The 14518-nt window shown below is 54.1% G+C and overlaps 1 protein-coding gene across 12 annotated transcripts in view; it reads left to right on the top strand.

Annotated features, from left to right (window-relative positions):
• Positions 1-13391, top strand: part of DZIP1L (DAZ interacting zinc finger protein 1 like) — a 46142-nt gene extending 32751 nt beyond the window's left edge. For 7 of the 12 annotated variants that reach the window (XM_036851307.1, XM_036851304.1, XM_036851308.1 and 4 more), the window contains 7 exons: positions 827-880; positions 3946-4079; positions 6003-6198; positions 8915-9131; positions 9556-9728; positions 10797-10936; positions 12526-13391. In XM_036851307.1, coding sequence (XP_036707202.1) covers positions 827-880; positions 3946-4079; positions 6003-6198; positions 8915-9131; positions 9556-9728; positions 10797-10936; positions 12526-12687 — 1076 coding nt within the window. In that variant the 3' untranslated portion in view covers positions 12688-13391. The remainder of the gene's footprint in view (positions 1-826; positions 881-3945; positions 4080-6002; positions 6199-8914; positions 9132-9555; positions 9729-10796; positions 10937-12525) is intronic. The other 5 variants (XM_036851300.1, XM_036851302.1, XM_036851310.1 and 2 more) reach the window with 3 other exon arrangements.
• Positions 13392-14518: the final 1127 nt, after the last annotated feature.

Raw genomic sequence — 14518 nt, 5'->3', positions numbered from 1 at the left:
AGTGAAGGATGGAGCAGGCAGGGCTCCCGAACAGGCTCTTTCTAATTCACCATGCCTGTGATTCAGTTCCATCCAACTTTACCTTGTTTCCAGCGTGCAGCGAGTTGACCCCAAATCTCTGCGAATCTGTGTGAATGTGGCCTGTCTGGAGTGTACGCCCTCCGGCTCTTGGGTACTCCGGCGTGCTGGTGTGCGTGCTTGTGTGTGTCTGACGGACACAGGCGCTGGCGTCTAAAGGGCGACAGTAACCTACAGGGGACCGCTCCTGCTTATGAAACCTGGCCCTTCCTACTCCACCCCGCCTCCCCTGCCCTATGCCTGTAGCTTCCCTTCTGCCTCTCCTTGCAGACCCACACATCTCCCCCATCCCCTGCCTCGAGGCTAGACATTTCTTCCCCAGCCTCGCAACCAGTTCAGAGAGGCACTATTCCTATGGCCTTGATCTCCTGGGTGCTGGGGCTGGGGTGTGTGCCGTTAATAGGAGCTGTGTGCCATGGACTTCAAATCCATTGTCCCCGTGATTTAACGTGGGGCGGGTATTATTGTCCTCACTTTCTGGATGAGGAGCCCGAGGCTTAGAGAAGTTCAAGGACTTACCGTGTCGCGTGCAGCTAGTTGGGGGGGCAGAGCTGGAACGAGGACTCTGATCTTTCTGCCTCCAGGGTCCATGGTTGTGGCCGCTGCTCCCTCCTGCCTCTCTCTGCTAGAGAACTGACTCGAGGGCTTGCTGTGTCTGGCCAGCACTCACACGCTGCCCCGTGCTTTCCTCTAAGGCGGGGAGGGGGTCCCGGGCATTGGAGACACTAACTGCTCCTCCTCTCCTCAGGGATCCGCAAGGGCCCGAAGCCTGTGGACACGGAGAAGGACTCTTCCGAGGAAGGTGAGGCTCCATCTTCTTCCCTGGGGGCCTCCCTCTTCATTGTTTAGTTTGTCCCTACTTAACTGGATCTGGCTACCTGAGGCTGGGGCAAGGGAACTAGGGACATGAAATAAATATTTCTTAAGCACTCTGTGCTTGCCAGGCACATTACACGCAGGTACTAACGTGCAGCCTGCTGGTTCACCCAGGCTCAGAGAGGGTCAGTGACTTTCCCAGAGTCACAGAGCCAGCAGGTGGTGGAGTCAGGATTCGGTGCGGTGTCTGCTGCATAGCCTGTCCCTGGTGCCTGCCCCACCGCTTGCCTGGTACTACCCAGAGCAGTGGAGGCAGCCTCCCTGCGTTGGCTTAAAATGACCTCTGCGGTTCTATTCTGCGTGGCGAGCGTGCTGCAGACAGATCACACAGGACCTAACTGATGTGCAGGAATCCTCCTTGGCGCCCTCTGCAGAGCCCGGGGTCCCTGCTGCTTTTATTCACTCCGTTGGCCGAGCTCTCAACCAGATGTTTCCGGGGAATGCAAAGGAGAAGTGAAAAAAATAGACTCTCCTGAGAGGGTCAGGGAGAAGGAGCTCCCAGGAAAGATCAGAGAGCTCACAGCCAACCTGCTGACCAGGCCTGCCTGCCCAGCCAGGCTGTGATGTGACAATCCCAGAGCGACCCAACAGATGCACCCAGGAAAGGGTTTTATTGGTGTCACCAAAGAGTTCATCGGGGGGTGTTTTATTTTGTTTTTTAAAGTAATAGTTTACTTTTGAGACAGTAATCTATGCTTTTGACCAAAAAAAAAAAAAAAAAAAAAAAAGAAAGGAAGGAAGGGAGAAGGAAAGAAAAGCAAAAGGGCCATCTTTTTGCTTTTTTTTGCTTTTTTTTTTGCTTCTTACTTTGTAAGAAGTAGGTCTCCCTCCTGCCGGGCCATCCAGTCCCCGCCCAGAGATTCCATCGTTAATGGTTTGTCACGCATCTTTCCAGAGATACTTGGTGCAAACACAGGCACATAGATGTATGCATTCTTTTGCTTTTTCCTAAACGGGAGCACAGTATACATATTTTTCTGTGGTTATTGCTTAACAACGTATTTGGGAAGTCATTTCCAATCCCTTTATATAGAGCTGCTGCATTAATTTTTCAGGACTTCGCAGTATTCCATTGGATGGATGAACCAAAATTTACCTAATCAGTCCTGTGCTACCTCCCTCCCCACCCAGTGCGTTTAACCTTGGGTTATAGTAGCAAAAATTAGAATTCCATGTAACCTTGAGTAACACAAGGTCCAGAGTGGGGATGAACCAAATCCTCCAGCGGGGGCGTAGAGTTCGAGGAGGAGGAGGCTGAGAAGGGCGAGTTAGGGAGACCTCTCCCCGCCCCCTCCATGCCCCGTCCTGCTGCAGGCAGGACCCAGACCTTTGTCAGGCTGTGCTGTGCCTCTTCACTTGCTCGTCTGCTTCTCCTAGTCCCAGACCAGCAGAGCAGCATCCCTTGGGAACTTGTTAGAAATGCAAAAGTTTCAAATTCTCGGCCCCGTGCCACACAGACCGAATCAGAACTTCTGGGGCAGGGCCCAGCCATCGCTGTCTGCACCCTCCCTCCAGGGCATTCTGGGGCTTGCTCTAGTTTGAGGACCGCTGCGGGGCCCGCGGCTCTCTGCAACTGGCTGCACACTAAGAATCTCCCAGGCTGCTTGCAGCTCTCTGGAGGACCATGCCAGTCCCCTGCTACCTAAATCACAGCACACGGTGAGGGGCGTCCCAGGCATCAGGAGTACTTAAAGCTCCACAGGTGATTTCAACATGCAGCCAAAATTGGGGCTCATGCCCTGTGCAAACTTTATGGAAGAGCGTCAACCCTGAGGGGCAGTGGGGGGCTTGTTAAAACACAGATTGCTGGGATCTACCTCCAGAAATTTTGATTCAGTAGGTTGGACTGGGATCTGAGAATCTGCGTTTCTAATAAGTGACAGGTGGTGCCGATGCCGTGGCTCACACTTTGAGAACCGCTGCTCTAGAACAGCTGGTTCTCAGGCGTGGCTCTTGTTAGGTCTGGGGAGTTTCACAAACAGATCTTAAGGCCTGGGGCCCACCCTCTGAGATTCTGATATAATTAGCTTGGGATGGAGCCCAGGTGATTCAGATAAGCAGCCAGGGTTAAGGTCATCGCCTTGACTGTGAGCTCCTTGAGGGTTTTCTTTAGTCCTCAGCACTGGCCTGTTCAAGCTCCATATTACTTGTCAGTAAAAGTCTACTGAGTGAATCAAAAGGCTGGTCCTTCTGTAACCACAGTGGCCCCCGGCATTGGACCTGAAGAGCACTTCTGGGAGGCCTTCCCTGACTCACCCGGGATGGCCCCTTTGTAGCAGTTATCACATTTTATTGTAATTGCTTATTTTGTTACCCTCTGGGTCGGTATTTCTCAAGGTGCAGTCTGTGGCTCATCTCTATCAGAATCATCTGGGGAAGTTAAAATGCAGATTCCAGGGCCCTTCCCCAGACCTATGGCATCAGACTCTCTGGAGGATGGGGCCAGGGAATGTGCACTTTAAACCCAGGCAATTCTGATGTATACAATTGGAGGGAGAACCCCTGATTTAGGCAGTAAGCCCAAGGGGAGCAGGGAGCTATCGGTCCACCATATGTATATGTATACATACATCATGCATGTAAGCCAAATCACTATGTTGTACATCTTAAACTTACACAGTGCTGTATGTCAATTATATCTCAGTAAAACTGGGGTGGGGGGGTGGGGCGCGAATACCAGAGCCCAGGGAACAAACTGCTGTCAGGACTCAAGTGTGAGTCAAAAGCCTGAGATCTCTCAGTTAACCTGGGACAGGACTGAGCCAGATCTTGGAGGTCCAGACCGGCAGGGGATGAGGATCCTGAAGGTGGGTAGGGGGTCTGCAGCAGTGGTTCCCAGGAGGAGAAGGACCCGGGGATGGACACTCAGAGGGGATTGGTGGCCCTGGGTGCACAGGCTGGAGACCAGGATCCCTGGCTGGGTGCCGTGTGGCTTTGGGAGTAGAGGTTTCGGGCACCCAGGCTGACCTCGGTGGTTGTCTTGTGCTGCAGAGCTGGAGGACTCCCGCAGTGGACAGCAGAAGCTGCTGGCAGCTCTCAGTCGAAACCCCACCTTGCTGAAGCAGTTCAGGCCAGTCCTGGAGGACACCCTGGAGGAGAAGCTGGAAAGCATGGGGATAAAGCGAGTGAGTTCCAGGGCCACTGTGGCAGGGCCGGTACCTACCGTTTAGACACAGGGCATTCTTAAACCGACAAAGGGTCGATTGTTCTTTACATTGTAAGCTTGTTCATCTTATTTGTTCCAGTGGGGCACCTTTGGTATCCAGGAATATAAACCTGCACAGCTGGCACTGTGGTCTCTTCTCTGTTTCCTCCAATGGCTTCCTGAGATGTCACCCTGTGTCCTGACTTCTCCGTGCTCTCCACTCATTGGCTACTTTCTTCTGCGTCTCTATTTTGTTGTTGTTGTTCACATATTCAACAAATATTTATTGAGCACCGTTGTGCTAAGTAGTGTACTATATGCTGAGAATACAGTGATGAATTAGACAGAACTGACAATTTTTTTCATGGAGTTTACAAATGGTAGGGAACTCAGGTATTAAACAGTGATTGTCCAGAAATTTAATAACTTACCATTGTGAGAAATACTCTGCAAGAGAGGTATTGGATGCTATAGGAATGAATAATAAGGGGATGTGCCTTAGCTTGAAGGTACAGGTGTGATGGTGGACAATATGTGGATATTACTTTGACAGATTACTCCTCTCCAATTGGATAGAGTCTCAGTGGAACTATCAAACAAGATGTTCCATCTTCTCCTGGACAAAGGGACTATATGTGCCCCAAAGGACTGTGTCTCTGTTTCTGACAGAGGGAATTTAATTGGCTCAGTGTGGCCTTTGGAGGGGCCCCTTGGGTGAAGTGTCCATCATCGGTGGCACACGTGGCCATGCCCACTGAGCAGGTGGCAGTGAGTGGAGCAGGCTCTGAACACGCTGGTACAAATTAGCATTTGAACACCGTTGTCCCTACCTGCCCGTGTTCAACCAGAGTATGCATATTATCATGAAAGGCATTATTTTTGGCTGCGTTGGGTCTTCATTGCTGTATGCGGGCTTTCTCTAGCTGCAGTGCGCGGGCTTCTCATTGCGGTGGCTTCTCTTGTTGCGGAGCACGGGCTCTAGGTGCGCGGGATTCAGTAGTTGTGGCACGTGGGCTCAGTAGTTGTGGCTCGCGGGCTCAGCAGTTGTGGCTCACGGGCTCTAGAGCGCAGGCTCAGTAGCTGCGGCGGTGCATGAGCTTATTAGTTGCTCCGCGGCATGTGGGACCTTCCCAGACCAGGGCTCAAACCCGTGTCCCCTGCATTGGCAGGTGGATTCTCAACCACTGTGCCACCGGGGAAGCCCAGTGACATCTATTATTAAAAAACACACCTTGTTATCAAAGCAGCTGAGCATCACATCATTGAGAATACTATGTGTATAGAATAAAATAAGAAAAAAACCCCCAGACCCCTAGGTTTAATTTAGCAAGGAGGCCCCCTAGTCACTGACTGTTTTCAACTACTGCTCAATCTAACTCTGGCCTTACGTTCAGACTTGATTAAACCATTTCTTTCTAATCTTAAATGATTTCTCATGGGCTCCAGGTGGATGTCAAAAGCCCAAGCAAGTTCCAGTAGGTTTTGGAAGGGTGCCTGGCTTTGTTTTTTTGCAGTTGATGTTTTCAAACCTTGTTAGCCATGGAGAACAATGTGTCCAGCATAAGGATAGTGCCTGGGGGTACAAAAAGCAGCAAGCCATGGTCTCCCCACTGTAGGATTCGGTCGAGTGGTGGAGAGGCATGTCCCACCTGAGCCTGTATGCTTGATGTCGATGGACTGGTGCGCAGCCCCTTGGCACCATCCTGCTGTGTGTGCTTTGCTGGGGCCCCCGCGTCCTAGCCCACCTTGCTTTCAGCAGCCTGCTCGCCCTGCTGTAATGCTCAGCTCCTCTCCCAGAAGCACCGGCACTGATCCCAGTCACTCCCAGGCCAGCAGCAGCTTTGAGAGGCTTAGGGAAGGAGAAGGGGAGCCCACCTCCAGAGGGAACCTCTGTGTCTTCTAGGATGCAAAGGGAATCCCTGCTCACACCCTCCGACACCTGGAGTCCCTCCTGCGAGCCCAGCGGGAGCAAAAGGCGGGGAGGTTTTCTGAATTTCTGAGTCTGAGGGAGAAGCTCATCAAGGAAGCCAGCAGCAGAGTGAAGGAGGAGAGACAGTGGAACAGGGCCCCGGTGTCCCAGCCAGACGGCGAGGCTCCAGGTGAGCTGACGAGTGGGCTTGCTCGGGGCTGTGACCTGCGAGGGTGCAGGCTTGTTTGCGTATAAGGGGGTGCGTAATCCCCCCGTCCACATCCAGGGCTTTGCTCTGAAGGGCCAGACGATAGGGTCCTCCCAGGTGGCTGAGTCCAAAAGTCTTCTGTTGGAAAAACAGAGTCTGTGGATGGGGTGGGGTGGGCACCAGAGTCCCTCAGGGAAGCAGAGGAGAACGAGGACCAGAGCTGTGCTTCAGCCCTGAGCTGGCCCTGCTCCGACGCGCTGCCCCCTTCAGCAGCTTCGCTCTGCACTGTTTTACTTGCTTGGACCACAAGTTGAGCTTTGCCGCGACAGAGAGCAGCCCATTCTGTTTGTGGCTCTATAAACCAGGCCTGTCAGCACAGCGGCTGCAGGTGGAGGCAAGGATCCATCAAGTGAATACTCGGCTCTGGGGCAGCGGTTGGGCCAGTTTGGCAGGCGGACAAGTCCTCAGAACTCAGACGTCCCCTGGGCCGGGTCCAGCCGCTGCTTTGTCCCTGGAATTTGTGACAAGGAAAGGCCCTGTGGGTCTTGTGGAGGGCTGAAGTATGTGGGCGAGGACCCTCCGCGCTCTGTCCTCAGGGCGCGCAGGGAGCGAGGCAACTGTGTTCTTTGGCTCAGGAGTCCCCACCTCTAGATCCAGATCCACAGGCCGGGTGATGCCCCAGCTCCTTTCGGTCATGGACGTGTGCAGCCAGAGGAACGTCACTTCTGCTGTCTCCTTGTGTCCAGGCAGGCCCCAACCTGAGCTCTGTATGCAAAGGAAGTTTCCAGAGTGTGGTCCACACACCTCTGGGGGCTATGAGGGTTGATTTTAGTTGGTACGTGCATCAATAATTTTAAGATTTAATCTTTATTTTTCTTCATGTACATTGGAAAAATATTACTAGCATGGCAATCCTGAGAGCTCATGGAAATTATTACTTGCATAAGTATGAAGTGGGTACTTTATGTTTAAAAGTGTCATTTTATATAAAAATGTTAAATAGAGAACAGGACAGTTGCTTTGAGAATATGGTAAAAATTGTGTCGATGATCTGGGTAACTCTGTCATATTTGGTTTAAACTTCTGGCCTTAAAAGCTCTAAGGAAAGGATAGTTTTTAGTCTTGTACAGAAATCTCAGGGTGAAGGGTATCTGTCCTGGTTGCTAACCTGCCTTTCACATAACCCTCTGCCTCAAATGCTCATTCATTCCTAATTTGTTTAATTGAGTGCAGTATTTGCTGAGGTTGACCTGGGCCGGGGCCTGCTCCCTCAGCTGGAAACCAGCCAGGACTAGGTGATGTGACAGGGCCAAGCACGGGCTGGGGCCGCTCGGAGGAGAGGGGACGGGCCCCGAGGGAGGGTGAATGGAAGCCCCCTCTGGGTCCTGGTTTCCAAAAGAAGAGAAAGTTTTCTTGCTCTTCGAGGTGCTCCCCTCCCCTCCAGTGCTTGGTCCCAAAGCCTGGAGTGGGAGCCTCCCCTGGCCCCCACCTTCTGTCTCCACTTCCCTGGCCTTGGGTCCTCCCTTCCCCAGGGCCCGTCACTGACCGGTGAGGTGAGCGCTGTCCTCTCGGCATTTCGTAGGCCTCCTTCCAGCTCTGCACCCACGTGTTCTCTTTCTAGGCCCCGTGAGTGCTGTACGAAAGCTCACCTCCCGTCTCTGCTCAGAGTATGCCTCTTTTGTTTTGGGGCAAAGCTGCGGGATGCAGCCAAGGCAGTGGCAAGAGCCCTAGATTTGGGGTGACTGACGACCTGGGTTTGCATCTGCTGCTGACTTCCGTGGAATCGTGGGTCTTGAGCAAGTTCCTGAATCCCTGGAAGCCTGTCTGGGGCTAAATGGATGTTGGATGTAAAGTGCTTAGCTTGGTCTGTGCATAGTAACTGTAGCTGTTGTTATTTTCCCTCAGCAAGTTCACCCTCCTTTCAGTTTACGCTTTCCTAGAAACCCCACTTCTGTGTAAATGCATTTTCCGAGAGCTGTGCATTTTGAACGTCTTTTCGAACTTCGAACTACAGTAAGAAATGCATTTTATGCTGTGGCTCAGTCCACACGTGTAAGAGTTTGATGAAACAGTACTTACTCGGACTCCCTGTGATGCACTTTCTCTTCTCTTCTCTTCCCATAAAAAACTGCCAATCCTGCATTACTGCCCACCCCTTGTGATTCGCGAGCTGGAGGGGCTGTATCTAATTGCCTGCCTTAAGCACTCCTGCACAAGCTGAGTTCTGGGAGGTGGGTGTGTGGATCTCGCTGGCCCAGGTGGTCCACCCACGCCCTCTGGTGGCAGCAGGGCCTTCCTGCAGGGCTGCCTGCACTCCAGCAGCAGCCGCTTGGGTTGGGTGGAGAGGGGAGTAGGTGGCCTTGGCGAGGCCAGCTTCTAGGATTGTGTCGGGGGAGCTGCAGACATGTTGGACCCTCTTCAGACCTGCTGCCTCCCGCGGGTCTCCCGAAACGATGCCATGACCCTGGAACACCAGCTGCTGTCTTGGTCACTGATGAAACCGCGGGTCCCGGCCCCAGGTCTGGCCAGCAGCAGGACGCTTGTGGTGGGGGAAGTTATTAAATCTGCTGTGATTATTACGGTACTCTGCACAGAGTGACTTGCCCATTTCCCGTGTGTGGAGGCTCTTTCTGCATCCTCTCGGGCTCGAGGGCCCAGATGGGTATGCTCCGAAACTCACTCTTACCTGTGTTTCTAGTCAAAAGCCAGCAGAGCACACTGGTCACCAAAGAGGCCCAGCCAAAGGCCAGGACCCTGCACGTGGCACAGTCATCCAAGCCGGCAGAGTCCCCCGTGTCACCTCTTCAGAGCCGCGACAGCCACGGCCCGGGCCTGGCTCAGGGGTCCACCCCTACTCCTGGCTCCAGAGCGCCTGGGCCCTCCAGCACCCCGGCTTCCCTGGGGCCCGGGCTGAGGTGAGCCGGGCTCTGCGCTCTCCCCGGGGTCTGTGGTGTGGCTCCCGCCCTGTCCTGGGCCCCCCACAGGCTTCTGCAGACAGGGGAGGGGCAGAGGCAGAAGTGAACAGGAAGGGCCTCGGGTGCGGTCCAGCCCTAGCTCCCATGAAGAGACCGGGGTCCTTTGCTCCCAGCCAGGACACACCTCCCCTCCCCTTACTCACCTGTCCCCAAGCCTCGGTGGCCACGCTGGAGGGGCTGGGTCTTCATCTGCTGACGGAGCTGGTGTGGTCTGCCACTCTCCAGATGACTCCTGGCTGGCGTCTGGGCCCAGGCAGGGAGCAGGGCTGGCTCTGGGCAAGCCAGACAAGCTTGCAAGTGGTGAAGTGTGGCGTTGCACGTCTTCCTCCCGGCCCACACACCGCCCGTCTCTTCTCTTCCTCAGCAGTACGCCCCCGTTCAGTTCTGAAGAGGACTCGCAGGCAGATGCTGGCTCTCATGCGTCCCTCCAGCCCCCGAGAGTTCCCTTGAGGCTGGGGCCCCGGCCGCAGGATGACTGGGGCTGGTCTGACACCGAGACCTCGGAGGGGAGCGCCCGGATGCCTGGCAAGGGCTCAGGTGGGCTGGCTTCCTCAGGAGAGGAAGGTTTTCTTATAAAAATGTTAAGAGGCTTGTAGCTTCTGGCTTCACTTGCATTTGCTAGCCAAAGATGAAAGAATATGGAACTTTTGTCTTTCCAAAGTCAGTAAGTGGAAGCGCTGGGGTGTAAGCCCAGCTCTATCTGCCACGTCCACAGTGTCCGTGGATTCTGCGGTACTTCATCTTGTCTACAGTGTGTTCCAAGCCTGCCAGTCTATCGACCACCAGAACCAGATCTCTGGAGAAGTACCGACGACCTGCCAGGCGAGATGATAGGGTGTAAACATCTAGGAACCGGGAGTCTGGAGTCCTCCGACACGCTTCAGCCTCTGTCACTTGCTCCCTGCGTGTGCTTGTGTGAAGGGTTTCGGTTCCTTTGATGTAAAATGAGGTTTCCGGACAAGATGGGTAATGAGGGACGAGGTACACATTAGGTCCTTAATAAACAGTTTTTGAATGAATCAATGAGCTGAGGGCTGTCGTAGCTCCAGACCTCTGTTCAGGCCCCAGATGTTTGAATCCTGGAAGTCCGTGGCCAGCTCCCTGCTTCTTGGCCAGTCCTGAGGTCTGGACATCCACCTTGCTCTCCCACGTCACCAGAGTCCATTGATAACGTAGTCACTGCTTAGCCCCCTTCTTGCATGGAGTTCACAGAAAGCGTGTCTGGCCCGCAGCCCTCCTGTGCGAATTTATATTGATGATATTTCTTCGTTTCTCTGTGAAGGTGTTGGAGGAGGAACTGCACGTTAGTCTTGCAGTTCAGGTACCAACTGAGCAGGGATTCCTCCCGGCCTCCCGTTGAGAGGGAAGGGCAGCTTCCTAAGCCTGGGTACCCGGCCGTGTCCTTAAGTGCACAGTACACTTACAGGATGTTCCAAGCACACGCCGGCCTGGGCCTCTCTCTCTTTGCCCCTCTTTTACTGTTTTTGCCCTTCCTTCTTCCTCCTGACCCTTTTCCATGCTCCCTTTATCCACACCAGAGCCTGGATGTGACCCATAAGGATGATGCATTCAGACTCTGGGCTTTTCCCCCTGGTTGCCTTCCAGGAACACTGGTGCGGTCGATGGTCAGAAATCATGAGAAGCAGCTGGAGCCTTCGGCCAAGAAGCCTGCTGGAGAGGTCAGTCTGTTCTCTAAGCCCAATGCCGGGCCACAGAGGGCTGCTGTGCCAGGAGGGAAGCCCCAGGTAGGCTGTAGGACCTTGGAGGCTGCCCTGCAATTCCCTACAGAGCCAGCTCTGAGTTTGGGGGCCTGGGGTGGGGGCTGAGGGAGAGTCCAGCGAGCGTCAGCCTGGGCCCTAGTGTGACCCTGCGGGTGACCTCACTGTCCCCTCTGCCCTTGCACGGGTAGAGGGCTGGCCACTTTCCAATGCTTGTTGTTTCATTATATGAACAACCGCTCAGTGGGTTGTGTCTCCGGGCCACTCACGCTCCCACTTCCTGCCTCTGATAGAGCCCGGACCCAGCTCTGTGTCTGGCTTCCTGCAGTAGCTGCTGTCTTCCGGCTCCGCCTCATCCCACAGCCAACCCCTCCCCCTTCCGTCGTGCCCCGAGGACCCCAGCGCAAGGCTGTGTGCAGAGCAGATAGCTTCACAGGGTGGGGTGTTGGAGTAGCAACACACAGCACATCCGAGTAGGCCACAACGCACAATGGGGATATTTAGACTAAATATTCAAGGCCATTCCTCATCACTAAGAATGTCTTGACGGCCTTGCCTCTCTCAGGCTCCAGCTGCCAGCAGATCTAGAACTCAGATGCTCAGCCTCCCAGACCATTCCCGTCAGGCCGTCCTCCTTGCTGCCCGCCCCCCATCAGGGAACAACTTCCATACTCCTGTTGCTGTCTTAGGCAGAAACATTTCGAGCTCTTGTTACTTTACACTCCTTTCTCAATCAAAAAGGTGCATCCTGGGGTGCTATTGCCCTAAAATTCAGAAGGAGTGGGCCATCACTTTTTGGTTCTCCCTAGCATACTCCCCCAACCCCAAATACCTACCTTGTACTACATAATATGTTTTGGTTTATTATGCAGCCCATGTGTGTTTGCGAGTAATGAGTCTACATGATTTTAAAAGTATTCATCCCTTTTTTTCCCATGTTGTGAAAGAACACCGACAGCCCTAAGCAGGTTGAGGTGCTGCTCGCCGCCCGGGCCCTGGTGGTTTCTGATTGGTTGGCCTTACGTTCCAGGCAAATGGCCTGGGCACTGAGAGCTCTGCGGGGGGGGTGGGGTGGTGGTGACAGTGGCTCTGGTTCCAGGACAGCCTGGGACCTTGGCCCACTCTGGGCTCCTCAGTTGGCCCCAGCCCAGACCCTTTCCAGGCCGAAAGATTCCTGGCACTTTGAGTTCCCCTCATTCTCCTATGGTCAGAGTGTTTCCCAGCCCCTAGACAAGAAGTCTGTGGCAGGTGGGGTGGACGTGTTAGCCCCTGGTGCATCAGCTCAGGAATTTGGAGAAGTTGAGGCTCTAGGCTTCCAGATCCATCACTGTGGGCAGTTAAAAATTCTGGACAAAGTTTAAATTACAACAAGAGCGACCTGGTCTGCTACAGGCCTCTCCAAGGAGCTTGCCTTGGTGTGGCCAGTGGAATTTCAGGGGTGTTTGCATTGCTGTGACCCCAGGTCTCTGAAGCAGGTTCTCAGGGAAATGAGAAGGCAGGAGGAGAAGCATCCCCCTCCTGCTTTCTTCCAAATCTGCATTTTGTCCCCATGTCTGTCCTGCACGTCCATCCTCCCTTGTCAGATGCATTTTCTTCTCCCCCTCCCCTCCCTGCAGCTTTCTGAAGATGAGAGTGACTTGGAGATCTCTTCCTTGGAAGATCTCCCCCAGGACTTGAACCAGAGAGAGAAACCAAAGCCCTTGCCTCGCTCGAAGCTCCCAGAGAAGATTGGTGCCAGCTCTTGGAGCCCTGGTCAGCCCCGGGTCCCTGGCTGGTGATCCCGCCCCAGAGCCTGGCGGCCAGAGGACCAGCCTTGTCGCCCAGCTGGGTGGGGCTGGCTCACGGTCCATCCCAACAGATGGGGCTGCCGGGCCTCTTGTCTTCACCAGTAACCGAGAGGTCTTCTCCCCTGGAGAGAAGCAGAGCAGAAGATGGATGTGATCTCTCCCGCCCGCTGTGAGGGGCCCTGGCAGTGCCCCTGGGTCCCAGGGCTTGAGAAGGGGTTGTAACAGGACCTCAGAGCAGCACCCTTCCTCCACCTCCACGTTCACTCCAGACTGAAAGGAAACACCTGGTCTCTAGTCCGGAGCGTTTTGTAAACCTGCAGGAACACTGTAGAGATGGGTCTTTTATGGGGTCCTTTTGGGGACTTATGCCTGAGTCAGTCATCCACTGACTGACCCAAAGCCATTTACTGAGGTCTCCAGCCTCTCACTGCTGAGTTGGGGTAGAGGCAGAGATGGGGGGTGAAAAGGACAGGGTCATAATCTGTTGACAGAGATTAGGATGCTATGGGAGCGCAGACAGAGCCCCCAGTGCAGCCTGGGGTGACCTTGGAGAGCTTCCCAGAGCTGATGTCTGGCAGGGCCTGCTCGTGGGTGGGAGGGAAGGAGGGCCTCATATCCCCAAAGGACCACAGATTAAATTTTTGATATTTCTAAAATTAAGTTATGTATATAACTACTGTATTTTTTTTAATTTGAAAAGCATTAATTTATTATTTGTAAACCTTTAAATACAGCACAATGTTTCTCACTCTCTGGTATTTCTTCCTTTTTTTGGCGCTTTAGCAGGGGCTGGGTGGGGGCTGGAGCCATGTGTACCCCAACTGTGTCAATTTAGGGCCTTTGGGGTGCAGTTGCCAAGATGGAGATAGGATTGCAGTCGGTTTGCTGGGGAGTCACACCGGCGGAGGAAGCCGGATTGGGCAGGGAAAGCGCTCACGTGCAATGCAGGTCTGACCCCTGTGGGAGAAGGGAGAGCGGGAAGCAGGAGTGGGCAGGGGGAGCCCCAGACCGCCTTGCGGCTGACACCACCAACCCTGTGGGAGCTCCAGAGCAGGCACTGCCCACCAGGGAGTCCCCACTGGGCAGGAATGGCCAGGACCTCGTGCCCCCAGCCTGCTTGGCCATTGGCTGGGGTGCCCAGGAGAGTGAGACCTAGTTGAACAGCCATTGTTTTCCCTAAAGGGAAACCCAGCCATGCACCTCCAGGCCTCACGAGTAGAGGGAATAGCGTGATGAACCCACGTTCCCAACACCCAACTTCAACCGTTATCAACTCAGCTCGAGGCCAATCTTGCCTCACCTATCCCTCCCCACTACCTCGGGTCTGTCCCTCTCCCCAGCCCTCCATCCAGGCTTCTTTTGACCTCTGGATGGTCCTGATACCTGGGCTAAGCCCTGAAGTTCTAGCAGGAGGAACCAGGGGAAGTGAGGAGGAAAGGCACTGCAGGGGGCAAAGGGGATCTGGGGCAAAGGAGGCTTGGGGGTATCATGGTACCAGGCTGTTCAGTGAGGCCAGAGCCCAGCTTATGAAGGGCCTTGCGTGGGACTCGGGCCAGCCCACCCCTTAGCTCCTGGGGAGTAAGTTCCCTTTGTGGATCTCATACCTTTGAACAGCTGAGAAGGTGTACAACCAGGATCTCAGTGGCATGTGAGGAGGGGAAGGGACAGTGAGTGGGGAGTGGTGGGGGCAGTTCATCCCTCTCTCAGGGTTCTGCCGACAAAGTTATGCTTTCTTATTCACAGGCTTTGGGCAAGGAAGGTGTAAAAAGGTGCTTGGGGGGTCCCTTGCCACATGCTGGTTTCCCGTAGCTCTGAGTGCACT

The sequence above is a fragment of the Balaenoptera musculus genome, chromosome 4, assembly GCF_009873245.2.
Source record: "Balaenoptera musculus isolate JJ_BM4_2016_0621 chromosome 4, mBalMus1.pri.v3, whole genome shotgun sequence".
Classification (NCBI taxonomy): Eukaryota; Metazoa; Chordata; class Mammalia; order Artiodactyla; family Balaenopteridae; genus Balaenoptera; species Balaenoptera musculus.
The sequence above is the reverse complement of the archived record's forward strand: the minus strand, read 5'-3'. Positions and strand labels throughout refer to the sequence as shown.